At 42.5% G+C, this 17521-nt stretch overlaps 1 protein-coding gene across 4 annotated transcripts in view; it reads right to left on the minus strand.

Moving 5' to 3' along the window:
* Positions 1-798: 798 nt before the first annotated feature.
* The window catches only part of HAGHL (hydroxyacylglutathione hydrolase like), a 42617-nt gene continuing 25894 nt past the window's right edge, over positions 799-17521 (minus strand). For all 4 annotated transcript variants that reach the window (XM_073636445.1, XM_073636443.1, XM_073636444.1 and 1 more), the window contains 2 exons: positions 11799-11878; positions 799-7323 (listed from right to left, as the gene is read on the minus strand). In XM_073636445.1, coding sequence (XP_073492546.1) covers positions 7155-7323; positions 11799-11878 — 249 coding nt within the window. In that variant the 3' untranslated portion in view covers positions 799-7154. The remainder of the gene's footprint in view (positions 7324-11798; positions 11879-17521) is intronic.

Here is a 17521-nt window from a genome sequence, read left to right on the forward strand (position 1 = left end):
CAGTGCCTGAAGGTCACTCCCAAGCAATCCCTGCACTTCAAAAGCCAGGCTGGGGGTAGAATAAACCCCCTTTAAAATAATCACATAGCTGTATTTACTCAGTGCAACTTGTAACATCCAAGTGAAAGATATAACACCAACATGTCAAAATAAAAAAAAAACAACAATCAAGAGTCACTGAGTGGGAAAAAGGATCACCCCCTCATGTCAGTATGTTGTTGGACCACTTTTTGCTTTATTACAGCCTTTAGTCTGTTGGGATATGTCTCTACTATCTTTGCACATCTAGACTTTGCAATATTTTCCCACTCTTCTTTGCAGAACTGCTCAAGTTCAGTTAAATTTGATAGTGACCGTTTGTGGACTGCAGTGTTCAAGTCAGTCCACAGATTTTCAATGGGGTTTAAGTCTTAGTTCTGACTAAGCCATGCAAGGACACTCACATTATTCAACCTTCAACCACTGTGTGGTCATTTTTGCTATGTGCTTTTAGTCATTGTCATGTTGGAAGGTAAACCTTCTTCCCATTGACAACTTTCTGGCAGAGGGCATCAGATTTTCCCCAAGAACGTGACTGTATTTTGCCCCATCCATTTTTCCTTCTATCCTGACAACTGCTCCAGTCCCTGCTGCAGAGAAACACCCCCATAACAGGATATCACCCCCCCCATGCTTTACTGGCGGAAGGGTGTTATTTGGATGGTGAGCTGAAAAACTTCTTCGCTACTTACCTCCCCAACAGTACAACACAGATGGTCACAGGTGCATCATGTAAATAAATTGACACATACAATGAAGTCAAACAAAAAATGTATTACGTTTGTAATTGTTTCAGCATTGCTTCCATGTATTTTACATCTACTTTTCACAAGGTTCATAGTAAAAAGAAATCACAGGTTAGTATTTATCACCGGCATGCCTGTAATGTGACTTTGTTTTTTGACCAGATCATTGTAGCTCAAATCATTAGGAGGTCTACTTATTAAGAAGAATTTGGTCATTCAATTGTTCGGCATTCACACAGCTGTCAATAATCCCCATACTGTACTATGTGTATCGCTTATAATAGACAGATCCCTCTTGTGGTCATAATGCAGTATTTTCCTGAAATAGCTCAATCAGGAAAATACAGCATTATGGCCACTAGATGGAGCTGATGACCAATAAACACATTACAGGATTATTCATGAAGGCTATGCATATGCCCCAGCATTCGCACAGCAATGATTACAAACTGACCACTAGGTGTTAGGGGTGCCATTTATAATGGTGGATGGATACTGCTGTCAAAAGGACACCACAGTGTCATCCAGGCAGTGGTGTGGAGCCTGTGCGGTCCGGAGTCTTGATAGGTCATGTGACCAGGCTCTTGGCGCACACCCTCCACCACCGATACAAATTAAAATGAATGGGTTGAACTTGTAGCAAAAGAAGCATTTTTTTTTCTAGCTTTGGATAGGAAAGATTAGAACCACTGTCAGGTTTCAACTACTATCTGGGTCTCCAATAGATTTTTCTTCATCTCCTGTCCCACTGACAAGTAGTTTGCACCATAATCTATGCCTGCTACTGTAAGAAAAACATATTTAGTTCTGTCTCTGTGGGAGAATTGTATTCCTGTCTGTGTCCCTGTTGGAGATTTTCTCTCACTTCCTGGCCTGTAAAACATTGTCAGCAGGACAGGAAGTGAGGGGAAATCTAACAGAGCCCCAGATAACACTGAGGGGTCATTAAGACTTTAGCTTTCCATTACAAATGCATTCATGCACATGCATTAAAACACATGGCCCAGGTCAAGATGCATTGCACTGTGGTAACATGCCAATTGCCAATGCACACGTGTGAATGGGCCTGAAAAACCCAACAGGGGTTTAATCCTTCTTCGCTTTATTTAAACTAAAAAAAAAAAAAAAAAAGTTATGACTGTACATATTATGCACTTTGCTAAAGTGAACCACTTCTAATTGAAAATGATTGTAAAGGGATTTATTTATTTTTTAAAATAATAAACATGGTACACTTACTTGCTCTGTGCAATGGTTTTGCCCTGATCCTCCTTTTCTCAGGTCCCCTGCCAGTGCTCCTGACTCTCCCCCCCACCCCCTTCTGAGTGCCCCCATAGCAAGACACTTGCTATGGGGACACTCATGTGGGCTCGATCCTGTGTCTTGCTCTGTGTTTCCATTGACACACACAGCACGGCCCCGCTCCCCACTTTCTTCTCACAGATGGTGACTGACAACAGTAGGAGCCAACGGCTCTCACTGCTTTCTCCATGTCCAGTGAGGGGAGAAAGAGCCGAGAGCCATTGCTCTTGGGCACAGCACCGGAGGATGACGGGGCTCAGGTAAGTAAAAGGGGAGCGCTGCACACACAAGTTTTGTTTTTTTTTACCTTCATCCATTAAGTAAAAAACACCTTCTGCCTTTAGAACCACTATAAATGCCTGCAATGAGAACTGTCTGAGTTGGCCCACAGCAACCAGATTTTTTTGGCTTGAAGTATGAAAAGAAGGAGGAGAAGAACCTGATTATTTTCTATACAATAATCCTTACAGTTCATACTGCAGACCCATTGATAGTCAAGCTCTGCTTTGTAAAGAACGCCACTGCCCTAAATGTTTTGGGGGGGGGGAGTCATAACCTACAGTCAGGTTTTTATTGCAATTTCTTTAACCAAAATCCTTTAATTTATTGTAGTAAAATCATTTTCTAAAGCACGTTTTTATTGCCGTCTCTGTACCCACTGACCCCTTCCTACCTACGTGGTCACCAAAACAGGAAATGCAGTGAAATCTCCCTAAATTAACAAAGGTTTTAACCCTTCCCCACTCTCTTTTTTTTTTTTCTAATTTAAAGCTACCTACTAACAAAAAGTCAATTGTATAAAAAATGTTTCACTGAAATAGCTGGGACTTGTAGGTCTCCAGTAGAAGGACCACTAGAAATCTATTAGTGCATTATGTTAGCAAACTCCAGAACCCCACCCAAACCTATTTCCAAAAATAAAACAATCAAAGTGCAAATTTATATAAAGTGATCAATTTTACGTTTCTTTATGATAAATCCCAAAAGCCAGGTCACCAAAAAGCCTAAAAAAAACTGAACATATTTTTGCGTTTAGGTCAGCAATGGCGTAGATCCCTCATTTTCGACAAGAGATCCAGGAATGGGAGACCGGCTTATTCGAAGTGTGATCTCCCTCCTCCATAGTCAGTTTTTCCCTTTATGGCTCATTTACACTTGCTTTGGCTTCAACATACATTGACGGTTAGTTTATACTTGCTTCAGAACATGGCTTCGGACAGGCTTTGTTAAAGCTCTCTGAAGGCCAGTCAAAGCTCCTGTCACTAAATAAAATGGTTAGCTTACAGTCCTGATTACACCTTGCTTTTGCTTTGGCTTTGCTTCAAAAATTATACCCCATGTAGCTTTAGTGGTGCTTCAAAGCGTCTTCAAAGCCTCCATAGAACTCTATGGCAAAGCTTGCTTGAAGCTTCATCGAAGCCTCACCAAAGCCTGTGTAAACTAGCCATTTTATTTAGCGACAGGAGCTTTGACACGTTTAGAGAGCTTTAAAAAAACATGTCCGAAGCCTTGTTTTGAAGCAAGTGTAAAACTAGCCCTTGGAATCTATCCCAGAATGCCGGATTTTCGAAACTGTTAAATCGATGGATTTATGTTTATGTTTAATTCAAGCAACAGCCCTTCTGGTACATGCTACAGTTAAAGGATTGTTCCCCTTTTTTTTTGAGGAAATGAGGCATCCCCTTTATTAGATCTGGTTGAAGATCCATGTGTCTGGTGCTAAGTACCTTCCATGCTCAGCTTGAGGAATTTTGTAGCACAAATACACACAGAACCACAGCCATGGAACTGCCAGGAAAAGCCTTAATGCCAACTCCAAAGTACAGATAAATGCATATACAAGAACTATCACAGTGATGCATAGACCCTTGTAATCCACATCAGCACAGCAGAGGGTTGGTGGATTACAAGAGAGCATCATTATGTAGTTCTGTGCCACTGCCCCGCCTCCGGCCTGAACTTTGGACTACTAGTGAGCAGTACTACGCCTCTAGGATCTCCCCCTTTTATATCACAGCATGGATCTCCCACTTCCACCCAACTCCTCATAGATTAGGCACTCTCACTACCAGTCTGCTTTTAGGTGGCCTTTAGAATGCTCTATACAGAGACACGTTGTTAACAAAGAGCATAAAAGCCAATTTTAAAAAATCCATGGCGTTTTTTGGAAATACAAAAGCAAACTGAAGGATGTATTTTGTATATTATTCTGAAGTTGAACTCCAGACAAGAAGCTGATTGCAAATTTGAAAACACAGAGATTTCAAATGGTTATGTCACCTAATCCAATCTTGTGCTCCAGGAACCCTTCATATGAAGCACAACCAGGAGCTTAATCTACAAAGCAGCTGCTACACAAAGTCAAGAGCACAGCTGATTGGACAAGCATGGAACAGCAGGACACTGTTGAGATTATCAGTCTGTTCTCTCTTTCTGTCAGCATATGTGCATACAGCAGAATTTGATTGGATACTAGTGCTGCCTCTCCATCTTCAGTCAGTGTTGCTGTACTAAATAGTTCTGCCCCTCCATGCCCCAGTTTGACTGCTGCTGTGCTACTAATGCTGTCCTTCCATGCCCCAGTCTGAGTAATTCTGCACTGCCCATCCCTGCCCCAGTCTGAGTAATGCTGTACTGCCCAGTCTGACTAATGCTGTACTGCTAGTGCTGCCCATCCCTGTCCCAGTCTGACTAATGCTGTACTGCTAGTGCTGCCCATTCCTGTCCCAGTCTGACTAATGCTGTACTGCTAGTGCTGCCCATTCCTGTCCCAGTCTGACTAATGCTGTACTGCTAGTGCTGCCCATTCCTGTCCCAGTCTGACTAATGCTGTACTGATAGTGCTGCCCATTCCTGTCCCAGTCTGACTAATGCTGTACTGCTAGTGCTGCCCATTCCTGTCCCAGCCTGGGTAATGCTGTATTCCTAGTGCTGCCCATCCCTGCCCCAGTCTGAGTGGTGCTGCACTGCTATTGCTGCCCATCCCTGCCCCAGTCTGAGTAATGCTGTACTGCCCATCCCTGCCCAGTCTGACTAATGCTGTACTGCTAGTGCTGCCCATCCCTGTCCCAGTCTGACTAATGCTGTACTGCTAGTGCTGCCCATCCCTGTCCCAGTCTGACTAATGCTGTACTGCTAGTGCTGCCCATCCCTGTCCCAGTCTGACTAATGCTGTACTGCTAGTGCTGCCCATCCCTGTCCCAGTCTGACTAATGCTGTACTGCTAGTGCTGCCCATTCCTGTCCCAGTCTGACTAATGCTGTACTGCTAGTGCTGCCCATTCCTGTCCCAGTCTGAGTAATGCTGTACTGCTAGTGCTGCCCATCCCTTCCCCAGTCTGACTAATGCTGTACTGCTAGTGCTGCCCATCCCTTCCCCAGTCTGACTAATGCTGTACTGCTAGTGCTGCCCATCCCTTCCCCAGTCTGACTAATGCTGTACTGCTAGTGCTGCCCATTCCTGTCCCAGTCTGACTAATGCTGTACTGCTAGTGCTGCCCATTCCTGTCCCAGCCTGGGTAATGCTGTATTCCTAGTGCTGCCCATCCCTGCCCCAGTCTGAGTGGTGCTGCACTGCTATTGCTGCCCATCCCTGCCTCAATCTAAGTAATGCTGTATTCCTAGTGCTGCCCATCCCTGCCCCAGTCTGAGTGGTGCTGTACTGCTAGTTCTGTCCCTCCCTGCCCCAAAATGCTGCTTTACAAAGTTACAGAAGGCTGATAAGTCAATTTCAGCTTCTAACTAAACTTAGAAATGAATGCAATTAATCTTAGTGTATAGTGTGAATAAACGGTCACTTTTATATGTTGCCCAGCATCCAACTTTAAGTCTTTTTTCGGGAACATTTCCTTATACAAACTAAAATGCGCCCCCCAGCACTAGCAGAGAAACTGCTCACAGCAACCAGATTCAGACAGTCAACGCAAGTTGCAAATAAAAAATCCTGGAGCACCTGCTTATTAACAAAGAAACACAAAAGTCCACGTTTCGGAGTTTGTTATACTCATAGATTTAGCCATCCTTCGGTAGGGTGCTTTTGTTTTCATCAACAAGGCAAGATAAGCGCCAATCAATTAGGAAAGGTTTCCATTTAAACAGAGTTGGACTTTATCTTTGGCCTTTGACTGCCAATTGGCTACAGCTCTGTAGTCATCAGAATGGGCTTTCTGGTCTTGAAGGAGATGCTGCGAAAAAGCAGGCTGCGGTGTTCTCCGGTTCTAGCTCCACCCACTTTCTGACCTCACAGCAGCCCGGTTAAGTCTTGCTGCCAAGCTGGCACTACAATGGCCTGGCTTATGCATATGGGAGCATAAGAAACAAGTTGCATAGTACAGAAGAGGGATGAAGGAATATGTGACAGCCCTGGTGCTTGGCGAGTGACCCAGAGCTTTTACATGGGGGCAGGGAGAGTCTCAGCTGTGTGTAAGCTCCAAATGTAGTGCCATGGGGGATTGAAGGCTGAGCAGAAAGGTGGGTATGACTACCGCAGAAGAGGGAATTAAAAGGAACCAGTTTTGTCTTACATAGGCAAAGCACGAGTTCGCTTTACGTGTCGCTGAGCAACACTAGTACTGAATCCGTCTGGGGTAGACTCTTTAAAACTAAAGCTGTCCATGGACTAACCAGGGTGGGCAGTTGTGCAAATAGGATCCAACCTTCTCAAGGCAAGCCTTTGTCAGGGCATTCTGTCCAACTTGTATGAACTGCCCTTACAAGTACTTGTCAATGGAGAGCAAAAGAAGTCAAGGAGTAGGCATTAAGGTTTTCCAAGCTGCGAAGTTGCCATCTTGCCAGACAAAGCCTGATAAGCCCAGGGGCAACCCAGCTCATCCAGCTGAAAACAGCCAGACTGGCCAATTCCATGTCTATGGCTATCCCAGGACTGAAGGTAGATTGACTGTCCCCAGGATAACATTCGCAGTTTACAGTCTTGTGGCTTGAAGTTGCTTTTTAAGCTAATGATATGTATGAAGAATTTCTGCTCCAAGTCTCTACAGCATGGACTGTATGGCTACGTAGATGTTCAGCTTTGGCTAGATGGAGAGCTGCACCTTCTCCTTCACACTCTTTATTTCTGCGCAGGCAGTGATTGGTTAAGAAGACTCAATTGATAGGCAAGCAGTGCTGGGATTGGCAGTCGATCTTTTGGCTTTTTGAAATCGTCCTTCTCTTTACGCAACACCCTCATTACTTCCACCGGATCCGTCTTCCCCGTGAATTTCTGTACAGCCTCCTCCCTTTAATTAACATAAGAAGAGAATCAAGTTTTATATGTGAGTAATATACACCTTACTAAGGGGCAGATAAGGGGATGTCACAGTACCTTTGCTTATGTATCTGGAGTGACACATACCTGATCAATGTGTATGTATCAAAATGCTACATAATCACATAGGACTGTACACACAAAAAATTAAAAAAAAAATCACCTCCCTTTAACCACTTCAGCCCCGGAAGATTTGCCCCCTTAATGACCAGGCCATTTTTGCCATACAGCACTGCGTCGCTTTAACTGACAACTACGCAGTCGTGCGACGTTGTACCCAAACAAAATTGACATCTTTTCCCTACAAATAGAGCTTTCTTTTCGTGGTATTTGATCACCTGTGAGGTTTTTATTTTTTGCGCAACAAAAAAAAAAAAAAAGTGACAATTTTGAAAAAAAAAAAAAAAAACAATATTTTTTACTTTTTGTTATAATAAATATCCAAAAAAAATTCTTCCTTAGTTTAGGCCAATATGTATTCTTCTACATATTTTTGGTAAAAAAAAAAAAATTGCAATAAGTGTATATTTATTGGTTTGCGCAAAAGTTATAGCGTCTACAAAATAGGGGATATATTTATGGCATTTTTATTATCAATTTGTTTTTTTACTAGTAATTGCAGCGATTTTTGTGATTTTTATTGGGACTGCAACATTGCGGCGGACAGATAAGACACTTTTTGGGACCATTGACAATTTATACAGCGATCAGTGCTAAAAAAAAAAAAAAAAAAAAACACTGATTACTGTATAAATGTCACTGGCAGGGAAGGGGTTAACGCTAGGGGCGATCAAGGGGTTAAACGTGTTACCTAGGAAGTGTTTCTAACTCTGGGGGGGATGGGAGTGCCTGGGGGAGGAGACCGATCATTGTTCCTAAGCATTAGGAACAACTGATCAGTCTGCACACCCCTGACATAACAGAGATCTGTCTATTTACATTGATAGACCTTCGTTCTGTCTCTCTCAGGAGCGATCGCGGGTGCACGCGGATTGGCTCCGTCGTTGCATTGCGGGCGCATACCTCCGGCGGTGTGCCCCCCTAGTGCTTTTAAAGCAGCCGACGTACAGCTAAGATGGCTCGCCCAGTTAAAATGTGATCGTTTTAACTGGTTCCCAACGTGGCTGGTCGGGAACCAGGTAAAATGATCACATTTTGTTGCTGTGCAGCCCGAAATGAAGACAGACAGAGTTTTTGTTTTAGTCAACTGTATTTAGTCAGCTTATAACATCCAAGTGAAAGATATAACACCAACATGTCAGGGGAAAAAAAAAAATTTATTTCAGGCTGCACAGCAACTAAATGTTACATAGTTACATAATAGGTGAGGTTGAAAAAAAAGACACAAGTCCATCCTATGTGTGTGATTATGTGTCAGTATTACATTGTATATCCCTGTATGTTGTGGTTGTTCAGGTGCTTATCTAATAGTTTCTTGAAACTATTGATGCTCCCCGCTGAGACCACCGCCTGTGGAAGGGAATTCCACATCCTTGCCGCAATTACAGTAAAGAACCCTCTACTAAGTTGAAGGTTAAACCTTTTCTTCTCATTTTAATGAGTGGCCACGAGTCTTGTTAAACTCCCTTCTGCGAAAAAATGTTATCTCTATTGTGGGGTCACCAGTACGGTATTTGTATATTGAAATCATATCCCCTCTCAAGCGTCTTTTCTCCAGAGAGAATAAGTTCAGTGCTCGCAACCTTTCCTCATAACGAATATCCTCCAGACCCTTTATTAGCTTTGTTGCCCTTCTTTGTACTCGCTCCATTTCCAGTACATCCTTCCTGAGGACTGGTGCCCAGAACTGGACAGCGTACTCCAGGTGCGGCCGGACCAGAGTCTTGTAGAGCGGGAGAATTATCGTTTTATCTCTGGATGCATTTTAATGCATGCCAATATTCTGTTTGCTTTATTAGCAGCAGCTTGGCATTGCCTGCCATTGCTGAGCCTATCATCTACTAGGATCCCCAGGTCCTTTTCCTTCCTAGATTCCCCCAGAGGTTCTCCCCCCAGTGTATAGATTGCATTCATATTTTTGTCACCCAAATGCATTATTTTACAATTTTCTACATTAAACCTCATTTGCCATGTAGTTGCCCACCCCATTCATTTGTTCAAATCTTGAGAGGTTTCCACATCCTGCGGAGAAGTTATTGCCCATGATGACCAGCAGTCAATAAAGTCTTCAAACACATAAAAGCTTCCATGTGGATTATTAAAGCGTGTGCCCAGCCAAAACTTTTTTTTTTGGATAGAGTTTTGAAAACGCAGCAGGGAAGCGTCAGAGCCCCATCTGGTTTTTATGGCTATCTGGGGATCTGTCAAGACTATTAGAAAGATTTCCCCTTACCTACCAACATGGAGACAAAAGTTTTGTCACTAACAGATAAAAAAAAAAAAAAGGAAGAAGCTGACAGAGGTTCTAGCCTTCCCTGCCCTAATAAGAATGATTAAAAAAGGAAAAATGATTTGGCTGGACTCTACAAACTCTATGCTAACTTAGCCTGACACAGGTAAAGGTTTCTCATTCCTCTCAATATCCCCCACAGTTAAGCTACTTAGACTGGCCGAGTGCAAGCACTAAACAGGGGTTCACCCTTACCTCAAAATGCCAATGCATCCAGATAAACACAGCCAACAGCACACTGTAAAGACCAGTGCCAGTAACATTTTAGCAATCCAGGACATACAACACGAAGGGCACCTGGGACCTCCTACTCTAGAGAATAGGCAGGGCATCCTGGATTAATAAAGTTTCACTAGCATTGAACTTAAAGTGGTAGTAAACGCTATTTATTTTAACTTGTATGTACAGGTAAGCATATCATCAGGCTTGCCTGTAGGTACAACATCTCCTAAACCTGTTTAGGAGATATTAGCAATGGCAATAGCCAATATCACCCACGCATGCGCAGTGATGCTCTGATTTCAGGGCATACAGTGTGTCATAAAATGCAGAGTGCCGTGTCATGACGTGCATGCACGAGAGACGTCGTCATATCCTCGGCCATTCGTCACAGCTCGGCTCCCCCCTCCTCCTTCCCCTGCCGCCGGGCCAGTAGGAGAGCGCAGCGGTGCCTCACGCATGCGCAGTAGGGACAGCGACATAATGGCGGACACATTGGACACTTTTAACACATTTTTGGGTCGATTGACAATTATACAGCGATCAGTGCTATAAAAATGCACCGATTACTGTATAAATGTCACTGGCAGGGAAGGGGTTAACACTAGGGGGCGAACAAGGGGTTAACTGTGTTCCTTGACTGTGTATTCTAACTGTGGGGGGAGGGGACTGACCTAGAGGAAATGACAGATCATGGTTCCTAGCTATTAGGAACTCACAATCTGTCTCTCCTCACAGAACAGAACAGGGATTTGTGTGTTTACACACACGTCCCTGTTCTGCCTCTTGTGTCCGCGACTGCTTGTGGCCGGCGGCCATCGCGACCGTCGGCCACGAGCATCGGCATCCCTGCAGTGCAGCGGGTGCACGCGCCTGCTATCCTGCTTAAAGGAGCTGACGTATAGCTACGACGGCTCGCGGGATCGTGCAGACCTGCCGCAGTATAATGACGGCGGCTGGTCGGCAAGCGGATAAATAACATACATGTCATACTTACCTCCTCTGTGCAAGGGTTTTGCACAGAATGGCCCCGAACCTCCTTTTCTGGGGTCACCCCGAGGCGCTTCTGGCTCCTCCTCTTCTTGAGTGCCCCCTCGGAGAGCCGCTTTCCATGGGGGCACTCGTGCGGGCGCGCTCCCGAGTCCTGCTGCTGCGTCAATTAACAGATAGCAGGACTCGGCCCCACCCCCCGTGTCACTGAATCTGATTGACAGCAGTGGGAGCCAATGGTTCCTGTTGCTATTAATCTATCCAATGAGGACCTGAGACAGCGGCTGGAGCTGCTGTGCTCGTTCCCTGTCGCTGGAACGATCGGGCTCAGGTAAGAAAAGTGGGGTGCAGCAGCACAAAAGGTTTTTCACCTTCATGCATAGAAGGGTTTGCAACCCCTTTAAAACTGCAGGGGGTCCTTTTTTTTTTTTTTTTGGCAGTTTATGATTGCACTAACTTAGCCTTAGTCAGACTTTTTTGTCCCTAGGCCAGTGATGGCAAACCTTGGCACCACAGATGTTTTGGAACAACGTTTCCCCATGATGCTCGTGCACTCTGCAGTGTAGTTGAGCATCATGGAAAATGGAGTTCCAAAACATCTGGGGTGCCAAGGTTCACCATCACTGGCCTAGGCTCTATCCTGGAGGCCAAAGTGTCAGTGTATCTCCTTTGATATGTGTAGAACAGATTTCCCCGTCTTCAGGAAGTGTTCCGACACATGAGAGCAGACAAGGATTGGCAGGAGATGGAGAGAAGAGAAGAGCACGGGACGGTAGAAGTCTGGATGAACTTGTATCAGTACCAGCTATTTTTAAAGTGTAGCTCACCCGACTCTCATAAAAGGATTATACAGGAACTCTTCCTCCAGGCTGGATGGGACAGTAGGAATGTCATCTTCATCTCGAGCCTAGAAAAAATAAAAATAAAAAAGGAAGTACAACTTGCACCTGTGAATGAATACACAAATATGAATACAAATATAATGGTGGGAAGGGTTAGAAGTTCTGACACATTTTTATCTGGGTCTCCCTTTGGGCAGATGCCCCTCACTCCCTGTCCCAATGACAGGATTAGGGCCGAAACAACTAAATCGATTAATCGACAACTAACTGATTATGAAATTGATCGATTACTATTTTCATAATCGATTATTTGGCCAGTAACGTAATGGGGTTAAAAAAAAACAAAAATGAGCCCTTTAGGAGTACAAAAAGAGCAAATAATTGCTACTGTAACTATTTCTTTCATTGTTGCACAGTAAAAAAAAAAAAAAAAAAAAAAAAAAGAAAGAAGAATGAACCCCTTACAGTAGCGATTATTTGCTCTTTTTGTTTTATAAAGGGCTAATTTTTTTTTTTTTTAACCCCATTATGTTACTAAACGTCTTAGGCCTGGTTCACACCCATGTGTTTTTGGTGCTTTTTGCAGAAACACACTACAGTTCATTTAATGTTCACGTCTATGCTTTTTTCAGCCGCTGCCAAAAAAAGGCATAAAATAGACGCAAATCGCAGCAAAATCACGTGCGCAAAAATCAAAACGCACTGTAGAAACAGATCAAAAGCAAACTGCAATGGTGCGTGCTTTATGCTGGTCACACGGATCAATTTTCAGACAAGAATATTCATACAAAAAATCTTTATACATTCGCTGAATGAATGTTGTTTGAAATTTCACTTGCTTTTAACACCCTGTTTTAAAATGAATGTAATTTCTGAATGAAAACCACATACACTGTCCGAAAATTCCTTTGATCAAAAAGTTTTCTATTATTTCTAAATTTTCCCATTACTGCGGTTGAAAACAAACGTTGATTTGACCCCACTAACAATTAGAAAATCGAATGAACGTTCTTGAAATTAAATTTTTTTTTTGAAGGAAGACATTGTTTTTGTATGACCAGCATATAATATTACAGTTCTGTCTGAAAATCTGCAAAACAGTCTAACTTTTTTTTCTTTTAAATAAAAAAAATATGATCCGAGTCTGATATTTACTAGATTCAATGTCTAATAGTATATACAGTATATCTCCTCTAAAAGTATATACAGTACATCTCCTCTAAAAGTATATACAGTACATCTCCTCTAATAGTATAAACAGTACATCTCCTCTAATAGTATATACAATATATCTCTCCTCTAATAGTATATACAGTATATCTCCTCTAAAAGTATATACAGTACATCTCCTCTAAAAGTATATAGAGTACATCTCCTCTAATAGTATATACAGTACATCTCCTCTAATAGTATAAACAGTACATCTCCTCTAATAGTATATACAATATATCTCTCCTCTAATAGTATATACAGTATATCTCTCCTCTAATAGTATATTCCCTCTAATAGTAAATACAGTATATCTCTCCTCTAATAGTAAATACAGTATATCTCTCCTCTAATAGTAAATACAGTATATCTCTCCTCTAATAGTAAATACAGTATATCTCTCCTCTAATAGTATATACAGTACATCTCTCTCCTCTAATAGTATATACAGTATATCTCTCCTCTAATAGTATATACAGTATATCTCTCCTCTAATAGTATATACAGTATATCTCTCCTCTAATAGTATATACAGTATATCTCTCCTCTAATAGTATATTCCCTCTAATAGTAAATACAGTATATATCTCCTCTAATAGTAAATACAGTATATCTCTCCTCTAATAGTATATACAGTATATCTCTCCTCTAATAGTATATTCCCTCTGATAGTAAATACAGTATAATGGATAAAGATATGTGGCGCTACTCCATCTCTCCATATCTTTATCCATTATCTATCTTGGGGAATTGAGTTTACCTATCTATGTTGGCAGCTCTCTATCTGGTATTTTACCGTCAGTTTGGTAACTCTCTGTGTACATTGGGTTTTTGCGCACTGGTTCTTATATATTCAGTAAATACAGTATATCTCTCCTCTAATAGTAAATACAGTATATCTCTCCTCTAATAGTATATACAGTATATCTCCTCTAATAGTATATACAGTACATCTCTCTCCTCTAATAGTATATACAGTATATCTCTCCTCTAATAGTATATACAGTATATCTCTCCTCTAATAGTAAATGCAGTATATATCTCCTCTAATAGTAAATACAGTATATATCTCCTCTAATAATATATACAGTACATCTCCTCTAATAGTATATACAGTACATCTCCTCTAATAGTATATACAGTATATTCCCTCTAATAGTAAATACAGTATATATCTCCTCTAATAGTATATACAGTATATCCCCTCTAATAATATATACAGTACATCTCCTCTAATAGTATATACAGTACATCTCCTCTAATAGTATATACAGTATATTCCCTCTAATAGTAAATACAGTATATATCTCCTCTAATAGTATATACAGTATATCCCCTCTAATAGTATATACAGTATATCCTCTCTAATAGTATATACAGTATATCCCCTCTAATAGTATATACAGTATATCTCCTCTAATGCCCTGTACACACGATAAGATTTTACGATGGAAAATGTGTGATAGGACCTTGTTGTTGGAAATTCCGACCGCGTGTGGGCTCCATCACACATTTTCCATAGGAATTTCCGACACACAAAGTTTGAGAGCTTGCTATAAAATTTTCCGACAACAAAATCCGTTGTCGGAAATTCCGATCGTGTGTACACAAATCCAACGCACAAAGTGCCACGCATGCTCAGAATAAATTAAGAGATGAAAGCTATTGGCTACTGCCCCGTTTATAGTCCCGACATACGTCTTTTACGTCACCACGTTCAGAACGATCGGATTTTCCGACAACTTTGTGTGACCGTGTGTATGCAAGACAAGTTTGAGCCAACATCCGTCGGAAAAAATCCATGGATTTTGTTGTCGGAATGTCCGATCAATGTCCGACCGTGTGTACGGGGCATAACAGTAAATACAGTATATCTCTTCTAATAGTATATACAATATTTCTCTACTGTCTGTTATTCTCAGAGTGGATTCGAGATTTTGCTCCCTAACCATATAGTTGGTTATTTATATTTACCACTGCATAGAGATATTTAAGAATAAATTGCCTTTTTTTTAAACTTTACATATTAACTAAATTATACACCACACTTTAAAGGTTATTAACCAATTAATCAAAAAACAATAAATCGGCCAACTAATCGATTTTGAAAATAATCGTTAGTTGCAGCCCTTGACAGGACAAGATTTAATTTAAAAACTGCCCAAAGAGGAAACTATAACCCCGACACTGGTTGGAGCCCTTCCCAATTTTAAACCTGAAAAAAAGGTTTTGGCTGAAGTTCCTATATAAGGGAACACTAACTAGAGCTCTGAAGACTTGCATAAGCCAAAACCAATACAAGAACACCAAAGGCACAATCTATGGCCTTCTCTTTAGGCTGCTAGGGACAGAACACTGGTGACACCCCCCTAGCAAGCTCATCTAAGCACTTCTGCATCCGCTTACTGATATGCCTACTACAAGCCTAATTTTACCTTTCAGCAGGTGTGTGGCAATTCAGCATAAAGACAGATTTTAGGTAACTACAATAGAATAAGTGAAACATTACATCAATTGGATTTTACTGCAAGTACACACATGAACTGAGGGCTCTTTTTATATATGCCTTAAAAAGGAGTAGTACAGCCAAAACTCGTTTGGTTGTACTTCTCCTGTGGACCACAGGAGGGCAGTGCCTTCTGCACGCCTGTGACCTGTTTTCAGCAGACAGTCAGAGAGCCGGTCCGGGCTCAGGCAAAATCGTGACAATGGAGTCGGGATCTGTCCACATGCCCGCTGAGAGCCTGAGCCGGTCGCTCCTGCCTCTCCACAGCTCAGCGCTCCGGTGAGAACGGGGGGGGGATCAGAGTAGAGAGCCGCTGACTGACAGTCACCAGCTCTCTGCTCTGAAGCTGTGAGAACCGAGTAATCAGCTGTGTTAGATCGCTCGGTTCCCAGTGTTAGAGGCGCCAGGGGACTAATACTGCATCCAGCTAGGTAAGTATGATCCTGGAAAAAAAAAAACAAAACAATAAATAATCCTATAATTCTCTTTGAGCCCGGGTTCACACTTGTGCATGTGATTCGCACCCGCACTGCTGTCCGATCACATGCAATGTCTGTGCAATGCAAGTTTAGCCATACAGTTGGCTGAACTCGCATTGGATTCGCAGGAAAATAGTGCAGGGACTTTTCTTTTCCCGCACTGGAATCGAATTGCATAGGTGTTCTCACCCATGCAATCCGATTCCTGTGCCAGTTCACAGTTCGCACTGCGATCTGTGAACCAATCTGGGGGTGATTATTAACATTCTATTGACACCCATAGCGGTTCGCAGAGGGCAATTGTGAACTTCCTGCGGGAGAGATGTGAAATGGGAACCGGCGCTGGAATTGCACTGGTTCCCACATCGCTACAGTGTGAACCTGGGCTAAAAGGGATATTTAAAACTGAGGCAAACTGCTAAATACACAGATAAAATACATAAGGAAGCTCTACAACCTGCCAAAGGATTTGCACAGCTCTGCCACACAGTCAGCTCTGCCCAATCTGGCATGATTTTTCTCTGCTGCAGTTAAAAGGGTTAGTTCACCTTCGCCTGACCTGAAAACTCCCAGGATGTTGCTAAGTAAGGTCCAGCTATGATTGTTCATCTTCACCATCACAGCGAGCCCTTACTCTGATTCAAACCCAACTCGCCCCATGCGTTTGCTCCCCCCTAATGCAGTAGCTCAGAATTTGAGAGCTCACTGCTGTGATGGTGAAGAAGGGCCTTGCTTAGCAACATCTTTGGAGTTTTCAGGTCAGGCTTCATGAGGTACGTAAATAGCCTACACCTACAGCTAGGGCCTTATTCAACTTTAGTCCACGCTACACAGTTTGTGTGTATGTATATATATATATATATATATACACACATATATACACACACACATATACATACACACACAGACACCCCTTACCAGTTTGTTTAGTAAAGGTGAACTAACCTATTAACCGTTTGCCGACCAGCTGTCACAGTTTTACTGCAGCAGAATGGCACAGCTGGGCAAAACGACGTTACCTTACGTTGCTTCGCCTTTTGGCCACTAGGGGCGCGCGCGCCCGCAACGTGTGCCCAGAGCCGATGCGAGTGCCCGGCGGGTGCGAAGACCGCCGGGCTCCCGTGATCGCTCGTGACAGAGCGAGAACCGAGATCTGTGTGTGTAAACAAACAAATCCCGGTTCTTTCAGGGGAGAGGAGACCGATCGTGTGTTCATACTAAGTATGAACACCGATCTCTCTCTCCTCCTAGACAGTCCCACCCCCCCCACAGTTAGAACACACCTAGGGAACACACAGTTAACCCCTTGATCGCCCCCTAGTGTTAACCCCTTCCCTGCCAGCGACATTTACACAGTAATCAGTGCATTTTTATAGCACTGATCGCTGTATAATTGTCAGTGGTTTCAAAAATGTGTCAAAAGTGTCTGATGTGTCCGCCATAATGTCGCAGTCCTGATAAAAATTGCAGATCGCCGCCATTACTAGTAGAAAAAAAAATAAATAAATAAAAAA

The sequence above is a fragment of the Aquarana catesbeiana genome, linkage group LG06, assembly GCF_042186555.1.
Source record: "Aquarana catesbeiana isolate 2022-GZ linkage group LG06, ASM4218655v1, whole genome shotgun sequence".
Taxonomy (NCBI): domain Eukaryota; kingdom Metazoa; phylum Chordata; class Amphibia; order Anura; family Ranidae; genus Aquarana; species Aquarana catesbeiana.